The 18,955-nt window shown below is 42.5% G+C and overlaps 1 protein-coding gene across 1 annotated transcript in view; it reads right to left on the bottom strand.

Moving 5' to 3' along the window:
- SMYD3 (SET and MYND domain containing 3) overlaps nt 1-18,955 on the bottom strand; it is a 703,487-nt gene that overhangs the window by 145,056 nt on the left and 539,476 nt on the right. The window contains exons 6-8 of the mRNA XM_041751959.1: nt 13,334-13,401; nt 11,708-11,810; nt 2,786-2,896 (exon numbers count right to left, since the gene is read on the bottom strand). Coding sequence (XP_041607893.1) covers nt 2,786-2,896; nt 11,708-11,810; nt 13,334-13,401 — 282 coding nt within the window. The remainder of the gene's footprint in view (nt 1-2,785; nt 2,897-11,707; nt 11,811-13,333; nt 13,402-18,955) is intronic.

Below are 18,955 nucleotides of genomic sequence, written 5' to 3'. Positions count from 1 at the left end.
ATCCACTCATCTATGGATGGACACTTAAAGTTGTTTCCATATCTTGGCTATTGTAAATAAGGCTGCACTAAACATGAGGGTGTACATATCTTTTCGAGTTAGTGTTTTCATTTCCTTTAGATAAATATTCAGAAGCAGAATTGCTGGATCATATGGTTATTCTATTTTTAATTTTTTGAGGAACCTCCATACTGTTTGCTCTAGTGGCTATGCCACTTTGCATTCCCATCAAAACATCACACACACAAGGGTTCCCTTTTCTTCACAATCTCACCAAAACTTGTTATTTCTTATCTTCTTGATTCTAGCTATCCCAACAGGTATGGGAAAAGATGCTCAACATAGTGACCATCAGGGAAATGCAAATCAAAACCACAATGAGACATGGGTCTCTTGTATGACAAATGATGGAATAAATCAGAGAGGTTGAATGACCTGCCCAAGGCCACTCAGTTTGTCAGGTACAGAATGGATTAGAATCTAGCAGAGCAATCAAGTACTTTTTCCATGTTACCATCTGGCCTATCTCTAACACAACATTTGTGATGGTTAATGTTATGTGTCAGTTTGACTGGGCCAAAGGGTGCCCAGGTATTTGGTTAAATATTATTCTGGGTATGTGTGTGAGACTGTTTTTGGATGAGATAAACGACTGGAATCAATTAGTGGACTGTCCTCCCCAATGTGAGTGGGTCTCACCCAATCAGTTGAAGGCCTGAAGAGAACAAAGACCGACCGACCCTACCACAAGTAAGGGGGAACTCCTCCCGCCCAAATGCCTTGAAGCTGGGACACTGGTTTTTCCCTGCCTTTGGACTCAAATGGAAGGCTGGCTCTTCCTGGGTCAGACTGGGACTTCGCTGTTTGCTCTCCTGGGTCTCCTACTTATGAACTGCAGGTCTTGGGACTTCTTAGCCTCCACAATCACATGAACCAAATCCTTCAAATAAATATCCCCCCACTACTTCTTTACACACACACACACACCTACCCACCCACCCACATACTCCTGTTGATGCTCTTTCTCTGGAGAACACTAATACAATATTAAACTTTCAACTCAAAAGAGGAAAGAAAATGGTCCCAATGAACATGGTGGACACTATAGATCAGCTACCCAAGAGCCGTTCACAACCTTCTCTTCCCCTGTATTTCTCTAGTTTAAAGGCTGAAAACCTAAAATGTAGTTTCTTCACCTCTCTTACAGCTAATGGTGGTCATACAACCCAGTTCTGAACAATAAATTGCAGGTGGAAATCCCTAGGAGCTTCTCCTTTTATTGCCCCTTCTTTATGTCTAGAGCTTGGACACACCAGCTGATGATGGTTGAGGGCATCAGTTATCCTGGGACCATGAGGACAAAAGGCACCCGCTCAGGATGGCTAAGGAGGAAGACAGAAAGATTCTGGGTCTGTGATCTAGGAGTAGTTGCTCCTGCCTTGGACTGCTTCTCTAGAATTTGTGAGACAAAGCCAGTTTTAGTCGTGTTATCTGTCACTTGAGGCTAAATCTTTTCCAAATAGACAATTCTAGCCAGATTTCAACTATAATGAAAAACAAAAGCAAACATGACCCCAGTTTTAATAAAATACAAGCATTTATCCAAGAAATTTTTTGCGGGTCTACAATACAGATGGCATGAAGAGACACTAAATCCAAGACCTCCCCTTCAAGGATGCTGGGGAGAAGAGACCTTGTTTCTTGCCATTTCAGAGGATGGTCTGGGGAGAAATCCCTGGGGAATATAATTCTAGCACACATGGTTGCTGCCAAAGGCTAATGCTAAAGTGGACTGAATCTTGGGCAGGTAGTAGCAGTGAATCCAGCTTTTCCCATTTAGCTTATTTACTTCCTTTTAATTAAAAACTAATTGTGCTCACGGATTCCTGCCTCATTAGAATGAGTGCACGGTCCCTTCTTCTGTAGTGAAAACAGCAGCCTCTCTCTATCGATGCTGGCACCAATGATTGCCAGTAGCTCTATGGTAGAGCACGAGACTCAGTCAAAAGATCTGGGCTTGGGACTCCATTCGGCCCTGTTTTGTTCATCCTCCTCTACAGGTGTATCTCTGAACCTGAGTTCCAGTTCCTCATGTACAATTATTGGCTTAAAGGACAGAGTGATTACAAAAAAATCCCCACAAATGTAAAACTCTCTACGAAAGAAAAAATCAATCAGATAACTCAGTTGTGTGCAAACTAAAAGTAAATAGATTCAATGTGAGGAAAGCACATGAGTAACAAAAGAAAAGTTCATTCATTATTATTTTTTTTTAAACCTAAGTTCATTCATTATCTTTCTGGCATTTATTTTGGCTCTTCTTCCTTTCTCAGAGAGTAAAAGTTGCTAAGTAAGTGATCTCTGATTAAGTGTTAGAGTAAAAAGCCTTACAGAACAAATTCTAAGGAAATAAAAAGCTAGAAATGACTTGGTAGATTTGTCTGCAAGCAGTAGCTGTTACCACCCTCCCCCTCACCTCCCCGCCATGCTCTAACAGTGCTCTGACCATCAATATCCTTTTCATTACATTTTTGACACCTATATTCCCTTTAGAATCTAAGCTCCCCAGATCCCTACTTGAGATTAAGCCTCTTACGACTTCGTGGGTGATAAAAATTCAAGGAGATAAAACATGTGCCACACAATGATTTTTTTTTTCTTTTTTACCCACCTTGTTTCCCACTCTGCACTGAGAATCATCTCCTTTTGGACAAATGAGAGAAAAGCAAACAATTCACTGGGACGGGGCCTAGAACATGTTCCAGGCTGGTTCCACACCACATACCTTGTCTTGGGTTTCGCATCGGACACAGTCACACTCAAAACAGTACTGATCCTTCAGCTGCTTCCGGCGCTCCTCGCTGGTCATCAGCATGTCCAGGTAGCAGATGGTGAGCTGGGGAGGCCAGAGAGGACAGGGTCACAGGGCTGTAGTGCTCCTCCTCCTGAACACATGCTTACCATCACTGCTGACTATTTAAGCAAAACGTGTTTCTATTACGTACCACAAAGTGCAAAAGGAAAGAAAGATACTACTTAGAGTCTCTCTATGCAAATAATCCCATGTAAAATTTTAATGTGTTACCTTCCAGTCTTCATTGTGTCGTGAGTACATATATATTATATATCTACTTTAAAGAACTAGACTCATGACCTCTATACATTTTTACACCTTGCCTTTTATTCACCAAACAAGAGAATATCAAGAGCTGGCATGTGTTTGGTCATCCTAAGGTTGTAGAGTAAAATCTATAACTGCTGGCAATTAGAGAAGCCAGATCAATTCTGATCCCCAAGGGGTGGCAGACACTGTACCCAGATGCTCTTAAATCCTGAGCAGTCCTGCAGCCTCATGGAATTTGAGGTCCACCAAATTTGGTGTCTTTGAAGTTAGGACACTGTTTTACTTGTGACCAGGTAGATTTAATTTTTTAAAAAAAAGGGGGATCCCTGGGTGGTGCAGCGGTTTGGCGCCTGCCTTTGGCCCAGGGTGCGATCCTGGAGACCCGGGATCGAATCCCACGTCGGGCTCCCGATGCATGGAGCCTGCTTCTCCCTCTGCCTGTGTCTCTGCCTGTCTCTCTCTCTCTGTGTGACTATCATAAATGAAAAAATAAAAAATAAAAACATTTAATTTTTTTTAAAAAAGGAATAATTTGCAACTAGGGACAAATAATGTTAGAATGTGATCCTAGGTGGAAGCTCTTAAGCTGACTCCCTTTCAAACAGTAATTATGTTGTCTTGGGTGACGAAAGGTCAGGTCTCCCTGTAGCTGTCAAGCTCCACTGGGAAGTCATAGGTCTTTAGGTAACACTGTAATGTTCACATATCCCTCACTAAACCAGATATTTGCACTGAAAGTCCAATTCAAAATACACAAGATGGCACTCCTGATTCCCCCAGCCTGTTCTATCCTGCTGGAGCCATCCTAACCTCAGCTGACAGCAATGCATCTTCTGTGTCCTTCAAGTGGAAACCTCAAAGTCACCCTTGACTTCTCTCTCCCTTTCACATTCTCACCCAATCCACCAGGAAATTCAATGCACCCAACTTTAAAAATATATACTCCTTTCTACCTCTCCCAATGTGATCATCCTGGTCTAAGTTGCCTTTCTCTCTCGCTCTTAAAACAAGCAAGTCTCACAGCCGGTCCCCCTGTTCCCCCTGCACTCCACCCTCCAGCAGTGATTCTTGGGAATACTCTTCAAATTTAAGACAGATCAGCTCTTCCCTGTGCTCAAAATTCTCCAGTGGCCCCCCCCCCCACTTTTGCTTATGGGCCAAGTCCTGACAAAGGATTCCCACAACATAACTCAGTGTGTGGTTCCAGGGCCTATGTCACTCGTCTGTGGTAATGTCAGGAACCAAACACAAAGGAACACTTAGAAACTTCTATAGGAATCTGGTAAGAAACTCTAATAATAAAATGTTAGGCTTTTATTTCATATGTGTTTAAAATCTCATTTTTCCAGTAATTTATTTTCATGAAATTTTATAAAAATATTAGTCTCCAGGGATCCCTGGGTGGTGCAGTGGTTTGGCGCTTGCCTTTGGCCCAGGGCGCGATCCTGGAGACCCGGGATCAAATCCCACGTCAGGCTCCCGGTGCATGGAGCCTGTTTCTCCCTCTGCCTATGTTTCTGCCTCTCTCTCTGTCTCTCTGTGACTATCATAAATTAAAAAAAAAAAAAATTAAAAAAAATATTAGTCTCCAATGGATGAGGACTAATAATAACAACAACAACAGCCACCACCAGCAGCCCGGTTCCCTCTCTGAGCACCATCCCCACTGCCAGCCCTTGCTCCTCCTGTCCCCATGCACCCCTATGCCTGATGACACTGGCATCAGTTTCTGCTGCGCTGCCCCCAGAACCCACACCAGGGCCTCCCTTGCCTCTGCTGGGTGTCAGTGAATCTTACTTCTTCATTGAAATCTAACCTGGACCCCCTCCTTAGGATAACAACCTGACAATCATCTCACCCAGGGCTCGTCATCCCCTCACACTTTTCTAGTTTCTTTTTGGTAACAAATGTCCACTTGTAACATATTGTGTACATACAATACTTCTGTATTTGCTTTTACATGTGAAGGTAATTGCCAGGGTATATATATGTATGGTGGAGTGGAGGTGCTGCTGGAGAGAAGGAAGGACCATCCATGGAAGGAAGGGACAAAAGCTCTCTAGAGCAAATAATCCCAGATGCTTTTTCTTAGACTTGAAAGAAAGCATCTTGTGTCTTCAAAGCATGATCTTACATGCTGGAAAGCATGAGGGAAGAAAGGCCATCCTCTTTGACAGAAAACATAGCTTTGGGTGAGCCTCAGTGGAAAATAAGCCTGATTAGCCAGCCAAAGCTGTCCCATCCTCCATAGCCATCCCCAGGGTCCAGTCTGGCTGGCCTGCTCTCTCTAGAGCCTTTCCGTGTTAGGCAACATATCATGCTGCTCTGTAACACAGAAACAAGAGTATCTGGCCTCAAGCCAACAAATCCAAGGCCAGAGAAATAAGTTTGGCTAACCCAAGACTTAATCACAAGGGCCAAAACTCATGAGTGATCATAACAGGCAGTGAATAGGCAACAGAAGACTAATTATTTCATTTAATCCCACTAAATAGCCTCTGACAGCCTTCCTTGTTACCCTGTAGCAAGTGCCCAAAACCACTACCTGGACTGAACTATGGCTTTCTAATGGACCCTTGGACTCCCTGCGGTCTACCTCTCATCTTCTCAACTGCTTTGAGAGATCTTCCTAAAACTCATATCTGATCACATCGTTTTCCTAACGTGAAGATTTTTGATGGCCTCTCTGCCTGCAGGATAAGGCACACAAGGGCTTCCCAAGTGATCTTCTGTCTGCCTTTCTAGCCTGAATCTCTCTCCAGACACCTTCCAGTCTTCACAGTTATAGACACTGCTACGCCTCTGAAACAATGCACACAATGCCAGTGAGTACCGTGCATCTCTGCCCTAGACTATCCTACACTCAGCTTCTTCTTCTTTTTTTTTTTAAGATTTTATTTATTTATTCATGGGAGACAGAGAGCGAGAGAGAGAGAGAGAGAGAGGGAGAGAGAAGCAGAGACACAGGTAGAGGGAGAAGCAGGCTCCATGCAGGGAGCCCAATGCGGGACTCGATCCCAGGACCTAGGATCACGCCCTGAGCGGAAGGCAGGTGCTAAACCGCTGAGCCACCCAGGGATCCCCTACACTCAGCTTCTTCAGAGCATTCTCACCCCACAAGCTTGGCTCAGATATGCCTCCTCCCATGAAGAGCGCCCAATTCCCCCCTTTCTACCTCCTCCATGTTTATCAAAGTTGACAAAATACACTGTGTCAAAACTGAACATCTCAATGGCAAAACATTTTTATGCATATTTTTTTTGGGCGGGGGGGAACAAAACACAGAGCTTCCTAACTGGTAATGCCAGTGAAATCATTGTATCAGCCAAAGATAAAAAATCCTTATTGAAGACTCACCGATTCACCACTTTTAATGAAGAATCTGCTCACTACATACAAGGCTCATTTAGCAGGAACGTATATATGAAACTTTGCCATTGATCAGTGGATGTTTTAATGGCACAGAACAAAATTGCATTAAAATATTAATGCCACTGACCATTGCTTTACCATTTTAGAGCAGCTTTTATGGGAAAGGCTGTAAATCACTTCCAACATTGAGTATGGATATTGGATGTATTGCTTACTTGAAAATTTCAAGGCAAAGAAACCTCTTTTCCAGGAAGCCCATCTTTTCGTTATATACAACAGAGTGGATAAGAAGACCAAAGTCAAATTAGACTTAGTTTTTATTTCTAGGATTACATTATCACAATTATAAATTTTTCTACAGATACTGGCTCTGAGCTGAAAACAACACACAGATCTCACCTCTTTTTAAAATCAAACCTGAGTGTTATTCTCTCTTCTCACTGTCACACCCCTGTACTCAGTCATTAGCAAATTCTGCTAATTTTAATTTCTAACATTATTTTCTTCAGATCACTGATCATGAGGCACCAGTTGAATTCCTCCTGACTTCGGGGTGCCATTGTCACCTTTTGCTGGATTACTACATCAACCTGACCCTCATCTGCCCAACCTTGCTTACACATGGAAAATCCATCATGCAGTTCCACTGACTCAGAGGCGCTCACTGCCTATCCAAGCCCTTCACAGATATCTACTGAGTGCCTCCTATAGACCAGACACTGTTAGCAGTTCCTTAATAAGACCCACAGGCATTCCTACAATAAGGTGTGGTCCCTGAATATTCACTCATCTGCTGGTCACATTTGAAGTCTTCAGTCTATGTCTTCATTCTTCTGATAAGAATGCTTCCTACTCCTTGAGCTCACCATTCTGTCCTTTGTCTCTGTCTAGAACTCCGTCCCCTGTCCCAGCCAACTCAAACTCTGTGGATCCTCTAAGAGTCTAGGAGTCACTTCTCTGGAAGCTCCACTTTTCTTACCAGCTTCCTCATCCCTGTGCCCTACCACCAGGTAGGTACCCCTCATCTGAATGTCTATAAAGCCCCGTGTACTTTACACTTTTGTACTTTTCATATTCTGTTACTTTTTTCTGTTCTATGTCAGTTTCCTCATTTATACCTTGAGCTCCTGAAGGCAAGGCGGGGTCTTATTCATCTTTCTATTCCCAATGCCCAGCCCAGGACATGACACCCAATAAGTAGGCAGCAAATTTGTCAAATGACTTAGAACATAAGTAAAGATGAGAGAAGAAACAGACTGTCTTAATCCCACAACCATTTAGATTAAAATATTACAGATATCAACACACTCAGTTTATGCAAATCACATTTCTCCAGGCTGCTATGGCTCCAGAGAATGCTAGTAGCAAGTGGTGTTATTCGTAATAACTACAACCTCTTCTAACCAGAAATTCCCACAATGGTGGCCTGGACTGTCCAGTTTTCTTCCCTGATCTATGTTTTAGAACACTGTCATTTGATAAGACACTTTTTGACACAAAATTTCAAGCAGAAATATTTTATACTTTAAAAGGATATTTTAGGTTATGCCTCTTTATTGTATTGCATTTTAGAACTAGCTTTCTGAAAATAAGATGTATTAATTTACTCATACACATTAATAAGAAAGATTAAGAATCAATAATAAAACTCAGTTTAGAGGAAGGTAAAATATCAGAAAATTACAGTTACAAATTGCAAAACCAATTATAACAAATGTCATAGCTTACCAAAACCCTGAAGAGGCAGCCATCCGCAATCTAGCACATGAGCCATGCCTTAAACCTTACTATAAACATCTCTGTAAGGAGGAACTAGATAAGGAGACAAAAACCCCAAAGCAAAACCAAACCAAACTAAACCAAACCAAGAGACCCAACAGCTCAGCATTACAGTGGAAATCTTTAAGTAGCCAAGTGTTAGAAACTGTGCTGGTTTGAAGGGAATGGTCTGAAAGTGGTCCAAGAGATGGCTTTATGTGCAGAGAAACAAAGGGTAGGGAATTTCCATGGTGACTCCTGCTACTAAGGAACCTATGCAAATTCCCAGCTCTTCTTGGCTGAGGTCTGAAATGCTCTCATCTCAAACTGGCACTGGCTGGTTATCACATTACTTTCTTTCTGGGGCCCGTGGGACACACCTGAAGATGAGTGGTAGTTTTAAGAATGGTCCATATCCTATTCCACCTCTGGTTTTGCCTTTCACAAAGCTTTATTCACTCACTCAACAAGTAGAGAGTAAGGATCTTCTCTATAAGAAGCACTATGGAGACTTCCCTCAAAGAGCCTCCATTCCGAAACTCAATCCCATGAAGCATATATTAGAACTGGGGAGTGCCCAGGTGAGCAGCAAAACCAAAATGCAGAGTTGATCCTACGAAACTGCCAAACATTTCTAAATTTACTTCCTTGCCCAGTTTAACTAAGCAAATATTTGCACAATAAAAAGGAACTGCCCCTCTTAACCTCAAAATGTCTTTGCTCCTGGTTCTCCCTCTGCCCCATCTCTGCCCCAACAGACCAATGTTAAATGAACAGGAGGTCTGTCAGTCATTGGGGGTGGGTGGCCACAGGTATCTGCTGAACAGGGACTCAGGACATCAGCCTTCCCTGACACAAGCGTCCTATACAACGAACGGCTGATTCATCCAGAATGCCAACAGTCACCTTGGTGAGAAGCACTCCTGGTCTTCATATGAGCTCAACTGAATGGGAAGTCAAGTCAACAATGAGCTATGGAAGCTTCCTGGGTGCAAGTACTGAGTACTAAATGAGATAGTAAGATACAATGGCTTGTCCCCATGAAGCTTATGGCTGAACAGAGGAGTCACCAGAAGAGTCAGAATAACTGCAAAGAAAAGAACCATTGTAAAGGAGACCTCAAAGCAAAAAGACATTTCCTGTAATTTGGGAAATGTGGAAAAGGTTTATAGAGGAAATGATGTTTGAAAGGACCCGAAAAGGTGTGTAATATTAACTCAGGAAAATGGGAGAGGGGGACAGCCCTGCAGACAAAATGTTCCCACCAAAACCAGATAGGGTGGGGAGATTTTATTTTCTGAAACAAACACACAAACAAATACCAAAATAAAAAAACAAGCTCGAAACAAAACAAAACAAAACAAACAAACAACAACAACAACAAAAAACCCCAAGCTCATAGACACAGAGAACAGATCCGTAGTTGCCAGAGTGGGGCTGGGGGAGAGGGGAGCACAAAATGGGTCAAGCAGGTAAAAAGGTACAAGTGCCAGGTATGAAACAGTCCTAGGGGATGTAAGGTACGGCATGGCAACTGTAGTTAACAGCACTGCAAAGCATATTTGAAAGTTACTAAGAGACTAAAATTTTTTTAAATATTTCATTTATTTATTTATTTGACAGAGAGAGAGAGCACAAACAGGGCAGTAGGGCAGAGGGAGAAGCAGACTCCTCGCTGAGCAGGGAGCCCGATGCAGGAGTCGATCCAGGACCCTGAGATCATGATCTGAGCTGAAGGCAGATGCTTAATGGACTAAGTCACCCAGGTGCCCCTATGAGAGTACATCTTAAAAGTTCATTTCACAGGAGAAAAAATTTCTGTAACTATTTGGTGACAGATGTTAACCAGATGCACTGAGGTGATTATTTCACAATATATATAAACATCAAATTGTTGTGTGATACACCCAAAACTTACACAATGTCGTACGTCCATTATACCTCAATCAAACAAAGTCATCTCCCAAACAAGATGGTAGGACAGGATGTATGGGGAGAATCCTCCCTTTGTTGGGAAGCCACTTTGGTAAGTATCATGAAAGACACATCTGAGTCTGCAGGGCCTGACATGGAGCAGAGTTATTCTGTGTCAACCAAGAGGAAGGATTTGCTTGTTGCTCCAGAGATGGAGGAAAAAGGACATGAAAGAAGTGAAATCAGCACCAAACAAGACATTTTCAACTGAATGAAAAGAACCCAGGAAAATAATTGGCAGCCAAGCCTAGAAAACAAGACATAGGAAAATTTCTTTGTTGTTCCTGAAAATTCTGTCTGTTTCTAATAGTTTTTCTGTTTGCCTCTCAAGTTACTGATTTTTTTAATTTAGTAAGCCATCCTCAAGTCAGCAGCAGTAACATCTTCATCGAAGACAGTTGGCCCTCAGCTCCTGCACTAATGATGCTACAAATGGACAGTGCCTCCCTTTTTTACCTGCCTTGAAATCCATGTGGCTCTAGGGAAAAAACAATTAAATTCTCCATCTCGTTGACAGATACCCCAGTGTACTGAGCACAGGGCTCCTAAAAAATGGGAAATCCAGTAAGTGGCTGTATAAGAGACAGCTTATTCCATTGAAAATCAGATTGGAGGGAGTCTTATCGAAGCCAAATCTCTGTCTACATAAAATATGGTGCCCTCAAGTTTAAGTTTTATTGCCTGAGTGCTGCATCAATGCAATAAAAGCTTATGATACTCTGCTTTCCGTGCAATAAATATCCACTTTAGCAAATTGGAAGGTAGAAGGAAACCAGGTTCTCCAGAGTGTGAATACCCATAACCCCATGTTCAGGGTGGTACATGTACAAACCCTCAGCGGGCTCTGGCTTGGCAGCCCCAGGGCAGCCCATCTGCAGCTGCCTTGTGAGACCTGGCGCTTCTGAGAAGGAAACCTGGACGTCAAGGCTCAGTCACCGTTGGAAGCTATACCCCCCTGGCCTCTCTTCCCTTCACATCTTTCCCTAACAATCACACAGAGACGGTGATAGGTTTGTAAAGGCTCCATGACCACATGAACGAGTAAGTCTTGTTACTTTCTTGTCATTGAGATAAAAACAAGTCACCTTCAAGATGTGATGAGTGGCCTGGGATCCCACAAGCCAGGCTGCCCTCCCACGCACAAAGGGATGGCCACGGGCAGGAATGTGAGGGGCTGGTGAGCTGTCACACACATAGAACACATACACACCATCACACACTCATACCTCTCTCTTGTACATGTTCAAGAGGAGCTGCTGGAATCCAGAGAAACAGTGATTTACAAAGTCAGCCCATCTGTAATCCTGCACAAGCACTGAGGGGCAAATCTGTGGCTGGAGGGACACTTCCTAGCTCTTCCCCCCCTGGCAGGTTAATGACAAGCTATCTCTCAAGCACAACTGGTTTCAGGGAAGGGCCATACCGAGAGGGTCCTGGATGCAAAAGGGGGCCAGGCAGTGGGAAAAGTAGGTTGCTTACCTCCTCTCCTGCCTCGATGTCTCGGACTGCTCGCAGTAAGAGGTGGGGCCCGTTGAACACAATGGAACAATTGGGGTCGCAGCTGTGATTGAGCAAAGACATACTGGAGGAAAGAGAGAAGGGGGTACTGTCACTCAGCAGATAGTCAGACACCTAAAGCTAATGAATATAGTAAGCAAAAGACACTTTAGCACGGCGGGGGCAGGGAGGGGCAGATAAGGTCAGCAGTGCACCAGGGAGATCCCAGAAACGTCCCTAGACCACATGGCATGAAGCAAAATGCCCCCCAAAATGAGGCCACGTAGGGAAGTGTGTTAACAAAAATATTTTCTGAGATCTCCCTGGGGATGAAGATGGGAGACAGCTGTGCCTTTCAATGGCAGCCAGGACACCTGGGGCCCTTCTCACGCAGCTCTGTGCAGGCCTTGCCTCCTGTCCTGGGATACCCAGAGCCAGGCCAAGGGCTAAGGAGAGTCCCCCCTCTCACTCTCACACAGAAAGCCAATGGCATTAGCATCTTGACGCTGGAGTGTCCAGGGCCCCCACCTGGTTGTTTTAGTACCAGGGAGGCTGCACCTCTACACTTCACTGTGTAGAAAGCACTTTCTTTGCCCTTGCACACGTATATCACCACGTGACTCTCACGAGGGGCATTTACAGACAAAGCAATTGCCACGTGCAGGGAAGTAGCTGGCCCAGGACGCACAGCTGGGAGTGCACTGAATCGGAACCAGGTGCTGTGAACCCTGGGCCTCTCTGTGCCAGTGTACCCTGAGGACCCAGAACAATATACCGGTGATTCACAACCCTTGTGAGAAGAAAGAAAAGAAGCCAAATTCTCAGTTTCACAGTTAATTATAAAAAGGGCTATATTTGTATTTGCACCTTAACAGCGGCGAAAACAAAATGAAATGAGTGACTGCGGTGTTTGTGGAGGGACAGCCTGATAGCTCAGGGGATGAGGTCACCTCAGCGGCAGTGGCACAGAGCACTTCAGAAGGCCAACCTTGAAAGTTGGAGCTTGGAGTTGAGCACAGGGCTCAACTTAGTTGGAGCTAAGCCAAAAGACAAAATCAACCCAACTGGTGCTTCTGCCCAAAAGGCTGGGGGAAAAGATCAGGGCAAGGATGGGGCACTAAACAAACATTTTCTAAAGATGATTTATTTATTTATTTGAGAGAGGGAGAGAGAGCACAAGCTGGGCGGGGAGGGGCAGAGGGAGAAGCAGACTCCCCACTGAGCAGGGAGCCCGATATGGGGCTCGATCCCAGGACCCTGGACTCATGACTTGAACCCAAGGCAGATGCTTCACCGATTGAACCACCCAGACACCCCAAGGTAATAACCAAATTTTATTAGCACCCACAAACCCCAACTTCTTTTCCTGAGAGCAAGAATTTAGGTCTGAGGTCTGCATCTCTGCTCATACCACAGCATATACCACGGGGCTATAAAATTCTTTTCTTTAAACTTAACATTTTCTGCTTTCTCATAATTTGTCATTAGGTTCCAAGCATTGCTCATGAGCCAGCAGCTGTAATCGCCTTTCTGACACCTTCTACGAGGTCAGAGAGCCGGGTGAATTATAGTTGTTTCTTCAAGTAAATGAAATACCATTCACCATACCTAGGATAGAGGCCAACACCAACTTCCTGCATCTCCGCATTACAGATGGTGAAAGCATTGCAGATCACCTGTAAAAACAAGGGAAAGACCATTGGGATTACCAGAGTCACCTAAGAAATGTTGCAGGCAGAAGACAGAGATTTTCAAAATCAAATGGAGCACTTTCAATATTTTTTGTAGCTGCTTTGGAAAGATCCAAGCCAAACAGGGATGCTCTTTCATTTGTAAAAGAATGTATCTGGGACAGGCTTCCCTGAAGAAGGGCAGGGTAAGTGCATTAATAGCAACATCCTGTACAAAAATTTAGGCTTAAACCAGCACAAGGCATTAATTTCAATCTAATCCCCTCCCCCCGACCCCTAAATTACACAGTTCCAAGCCAGGTTCAAGTTTCAAAATACAAATAATCTATTTGTGAGAACTAGAGACTCCTACCACATTGGATTTTTTCTCCCTCAAACTACCTGCAGTTTCCAAATGCCACTGTGTATCTCATAAGGAACAGCAGCAGCCTGTCAAATGTCACACGTGAATAAGTGCTAAGGAAGAAAGGTAAAGGCACAGAGGAAAAAGTGCTCAGGAAAGCTCTGGAGCATAAGATGACATTTAAGCAGAGACCCAAGAAGCTGTGGAAATGAACATGTGTATATTGAGGTCATGCATGTTCCTGTCAGGACAAAGCACAAGTGCAAAGGCCCTGAGGTGTGAATATTCTTAGGTACAGAGTAACAGCAAGAAAGTTAGTGTGGGCAAGGCAGGGTAAGGGAGAAGAAGAGGGGTAAAATATGAGATCAGAGTGGCAGTTAGATCATACAGGCACTTAGGGCCATGTCTAAATTTTATTCTAAATGAGACAGAAAGCTACTGGGGTGCTTCTGAGTCAAGGCATGACTGGATCAGTTTCTGTTTGGAAAGGATTTCTCTGGCTATTGTGTAGAGAATGGGCTATAGAAAGGCAAGGGTGATGGAGAGGGAATGAGAAGCCTAGATGAGACTGAGGCATGGATTCTGGTAGCGGAAGTGGGGATAAGGCAGTGGTGCTGCCAACAGGATTTACCCGATGGCCTGCCCCCAGGGGAATGGAAAGAGTCAAGGATAAGGTTTGCACTTGGGCCTACACAGGCTTGGCTATGGTTGCCATCATGAACATGAGCAAGACTGTAAGAGGAACAGGCCCGGTTGCAGGGAGTTGGAAGAAGTCCAGGGGCTGTTTTAAGCCATATTAAATTTGAAATGTCCCATCAGACACTTCAGCCAAGATGAAGCATGAGTGCTTGGAGTTCAACGCAGCAGCTGGGCTGGAGATAGACACTTAGAACAAAACAGAACAAAGCCCATCAAGAAGAAAGTAGGAGAGGTCACCACAGACTTGAGATGAACCAGGGACTATGAGTGGATGCTGACTTATTATTAAAAAGTTTCTGTAAAGGAGAAAAAACAAGTGACAACGAATTTCTCTAAATCAGCTTTATATGAAAGAACATAAAGTATGAAAAAGCATTCATTCCTGAGACTCTTCCACCACTCTAAAGAGCGCTTTTATGAAATCTAGTACAAACTATCACGATTTGGCATTTCCTCTAAAAGTCTGATAAAACTACAGTTTTGAATCGGGAAATAAGTTGGTGTACACACATATTTTAAACACACACTAGTTAAACTGCTTTAAGGGCATGTGGTTCCTATTAAGTTGCAACAGTGCACTGCCTATACATATTTATGTATAAAATTGATGGTGGAAATCTAGGACAAAAGATCCTGTGTTTTCTTTTAGGAACTCTAAAATGTCTAAACATTTTTAAACGGGTATGAATTTGGGGGTGAGGAATAACAAATTTTAGCATGTATTTTTAAAGTGTGATCAGGACTTTACCAAAATTAATCCACCAATGAAAAATCGGATCAAACCAATCTAATTTGTTAACTTTTGAATCAAACCAAAATGCAAACATTTTTGCTCCACTGTGAAGCAAATTAAAGGTTTTTCCAAAATAGATTTATTCTGACAGAATTTTTAAAAAGAAAGAGCTAACAGGGGGAAATGTGAGCTTGGCTAGGTCTTCCTCCAGGAAACTTTTCCCAATCCCACATACTTGGCTGACTTATGTCTTGTTAGCAGCATTTATCATCCTGGGTTATTATCTACCCATTTACTTGACACTAAAACCAACTCCAGTGTAAAATACTGAGAGGGCAGAGATGGTGGCTGCCTATGGAAAGACACTAATACAGGTTTTTCTGGGAGGTGGATGTTGTGTGGGTGTGGTCCTCAGGGTCCCCAGGGGGTCCCTATCTAGGACAGGGTCAGAGAAGAAGCCAGAAGTAAGTCACAGGTACCCTGCAGGTGTGGAAGAGGAGAGACAGATGTGGTTCCACACTCTGACAAGGAGTAAGAAGTTAATCATTCATCTCTCTTGTCGCTAGGCATCCAATCTGTTGAGATCCTTGCTCAGATCTCTGCCCATTCTCTCTCTCCACTCTGGCTCATCTTTTGTTTCAGACTCTCTTCCATTAGTCCAATGGATGGGATGACAGGCTCAGGCCTGAGAAGAGCATAAGGGCTTCTTATTGATCCTCTGCTTAAAATGCCAGGAGCCTGGGGTACCTGGGTGGCTCAGTCGGTTAAACGACCAACTCCTGATTTTCAGCTCAGGTCATGATCTCAGGATCATGAGATGGAGCCCCATGATAGGCTCCACTGGGTAGGAAGTTTGCTGGGGAGTCTCTCTTTCCCTCTCCCTCTGCCCCTCTCATGCACTCTCGCCCCCCGCCCCCAATCAACACACGCAAAAATATGCCCAGGGTCTTGATACATGGGGCACAAAATTAATATGTGCAAAATGAATGAATGAGTGAGCAAGAGTCTCCATACCCCTTGCCTTCCCTCCCACTTTTCTGGCATCTTTTCCTTTGTTAACTTTTCTCCCTTCTTTTCCTTCTCCTGTTTTCACTGGTACCTGTCAGCTACTCTCTCCTTCTGCCCTACTCCACAAAATAGGTACAATTTTTTTTTTTAAGATTTTATTTATTTATTCATGAGAGAGACGGAGAGAGGCAAAGTCTTAGGCAGAGGGAGAAGCATGCTCCCCACAGGGAGCCTGTTGTGGGACTCCATCCTGGGATTCTGAGACCAGGACCTGAGCCAAAGGCAGACTCAACCACTGAGCCACCCAAGATTCCTAGGTAGGATGTTTTAAAGTCCTACTGCACCAATTCCAGACAAGTTCCTCATTCATATTATCCTGAGAGGTGTTTTGTGCGAGTATTCCTGAGCCAGAACAGTTGTAACTTTGTGCCTACTCCCACTTTTATTAAAAATACTGGTTTCACTCACTAGTATATCCATATGTGCTCAAGTAAAAATCTGAAAGGAATTCCTCTTTATACCAAGAAATAAAAGAATGGAAATAAAGCCCAGAAATAAAAGTTTAAATACTTTCCAAAGTATTTCCTTGTATAAACAATTTTCTTGGAAAATTGCGCAGGTTAAACAATGAATGAAGACTTCACACAGATGTCTTTAGAAAAGCATATTAATGGGATTATTTCAGTTAAAAAAACTCTTTATAAAAACTAAGTTGGAGTATTATGGAGTATTACTTTAAAATATTTCCCATGACATAAAACTAAAATATACATTTAAGTTATTTTATAATTATTGGATATAGTTATGTATATTCTTCACAAATATTTCTTTTGAAAAAAATCAAAAGCCTTAAATTAACAAGACTAGAAACAACAAATGTTGGAGAGGATGTGGAGAAAGGGGAACCCTCTTGCACTGTTGGTGGGAATGTGAACTGGTACACCCACTCTGGAAAACTATGTAGAGGTTCCTCAAAGAGTTAAAAATAAAGCTACCCTATAACCCAGCAATTGCACTACTGGGGATTTACCCCAAAGATACAGATGAAGTGAAAAGCCGAAACACCTGCACCCCAATGTTTATAGCAGCAATGTCCACAATAGCCAAACTGTAAAAGGAGCCTCGGTGTCCATCGAAAGATGAATGGATAAAGAAGATGTGGTCTGTATATACAATGGAATATTACTCAGCCATTAGAAATGACAAATATCCACCATTTGCTTCGATGTGGATGGAACTGGAGGGTATTATGCTGAGTGAAGTAAGTCAATTGGAGAAGGACAATCATTATATGGTTTCACTCATACAGGGAATATAAAAAATAGTGAAAGGGATTATAGGGGAAAGGAGAGAAAATGAGTGGGAAAAATAAGAGAGGGTGAAAAAACATGAGAGACTTCTAACTCTGGGAAACAAATAAGGGGTAGTGAAAGGGGAGGTGGGCAGGTGGATGGGGTAACTGGGTGATGGGCACTGAGGGGGGCACTTGATGGGATGAGCACTGGGTGTTATACTATATGCTGGCAAATCGAACTCCAATAAAAACACACAAAAAAATCAAAAGCCTCTATAATCTAACACTGTAGTCTTTCTGGATAGTAAAATTCTAGTGAGTTAGAACAAGTGATTGTTGAACCTCTGTATTTTGTAAAAACAACTGAAGTAAAATTTTAAATAATCTATGAAACATGATAAAAACCCTTAACAAAGTGGGTTTATAGGAAACATCCTCAACATAATAAAAGCCATGTATGAAAAACACACAGCTAACATCATACTTAATAGTGGAAAACAGCTTTTTCCCTAAGGTCAGGAACTAGAAAAGGATGTCTACTCTCACCACTTTTATTTGGCATAGTACTGGAAGTACCAGTCACAGCAATCAGACAAGAAAAAGAAATAAAAGGTATCAAAATTGGTAAAGAAGAAATAGAACTTCCACTATTTACTGATGATATAATGCTATTTATAGAAAACCCTAAAGATTTCAGCAAAAAACTATCAGAACTGATAAATTAATTCAGAAAGGTTGTAAGATACAAAACCAATATACAGAAATCCATTACATTTCTATACACTAATAATGAAGTGGGAGAAAGAGGAATTTGGAAAACAATCACATTTATAATTGCACCAAAAAGAATAAAATGCCTAGGAATAAACTTAACCAAAAAGGTGAAAGACCTGTACTTTGAGAACTATACAACACTGATAAAAGAAATTGAAGACAACACAGAAAACTATTTCATTCTCATCGACTGGAAGAACAAATATTGTTAAAATGTCTACTACCCAAAGTGACCTACAGATTTAATCTAATTCCCATCAAAATACCACCAGCATTTTTCAGAGAACTAGAACAAATAATCCTAAAATTTATACGGAGCCACAAAATAACCCAAGTAACCAAAGCAATCATGAAAAAGAAAAACAAAACTGGAAGTGTCAAGATCCACAATTCCAGATTTCAAGATATTCTACAAAGCTGTGATAAAGCAATATGGTAGTACTGGTGCACAGATACATAGATCAGTAGAACAGAATAAAGAACCCAGAATATACCCACAATTATATGGTTAATTAATTTTACCAAAGGAGGCAAGAATATACACTGGGGAAAAAACAGTCTCTTCAATAAATGATGCTGGGAACACTGAACAGCTACATGCAAAAAGGATGAAACAAGACCACCTTCTTACACCATATAAAATATAAATTCAAAATGGATTAAGGACCTAAATGTGAGATCTGAAATC

The sequence above is a fragment of the Vulpes lagopus genome, chromosome 1 (assembly GCF_018345385.1).
Source record: "Vulpes lagopus strain Blue_001 chromosome 1, ASM1834538v1, whole genome shotgun sequence".
NCBI classification, from domain to species: domain Eukaryota; kingdom Metazoa; phylum Chordata; class Mammalia; order Carnivora; family Canidae; genus Vulpes; species Vulpes lagopus.
The sequence above is the reverse complement of the archived record's forward strand: the minus strand, read 5'-3'. Positions and strand labels throughout refer to the sequence as shown.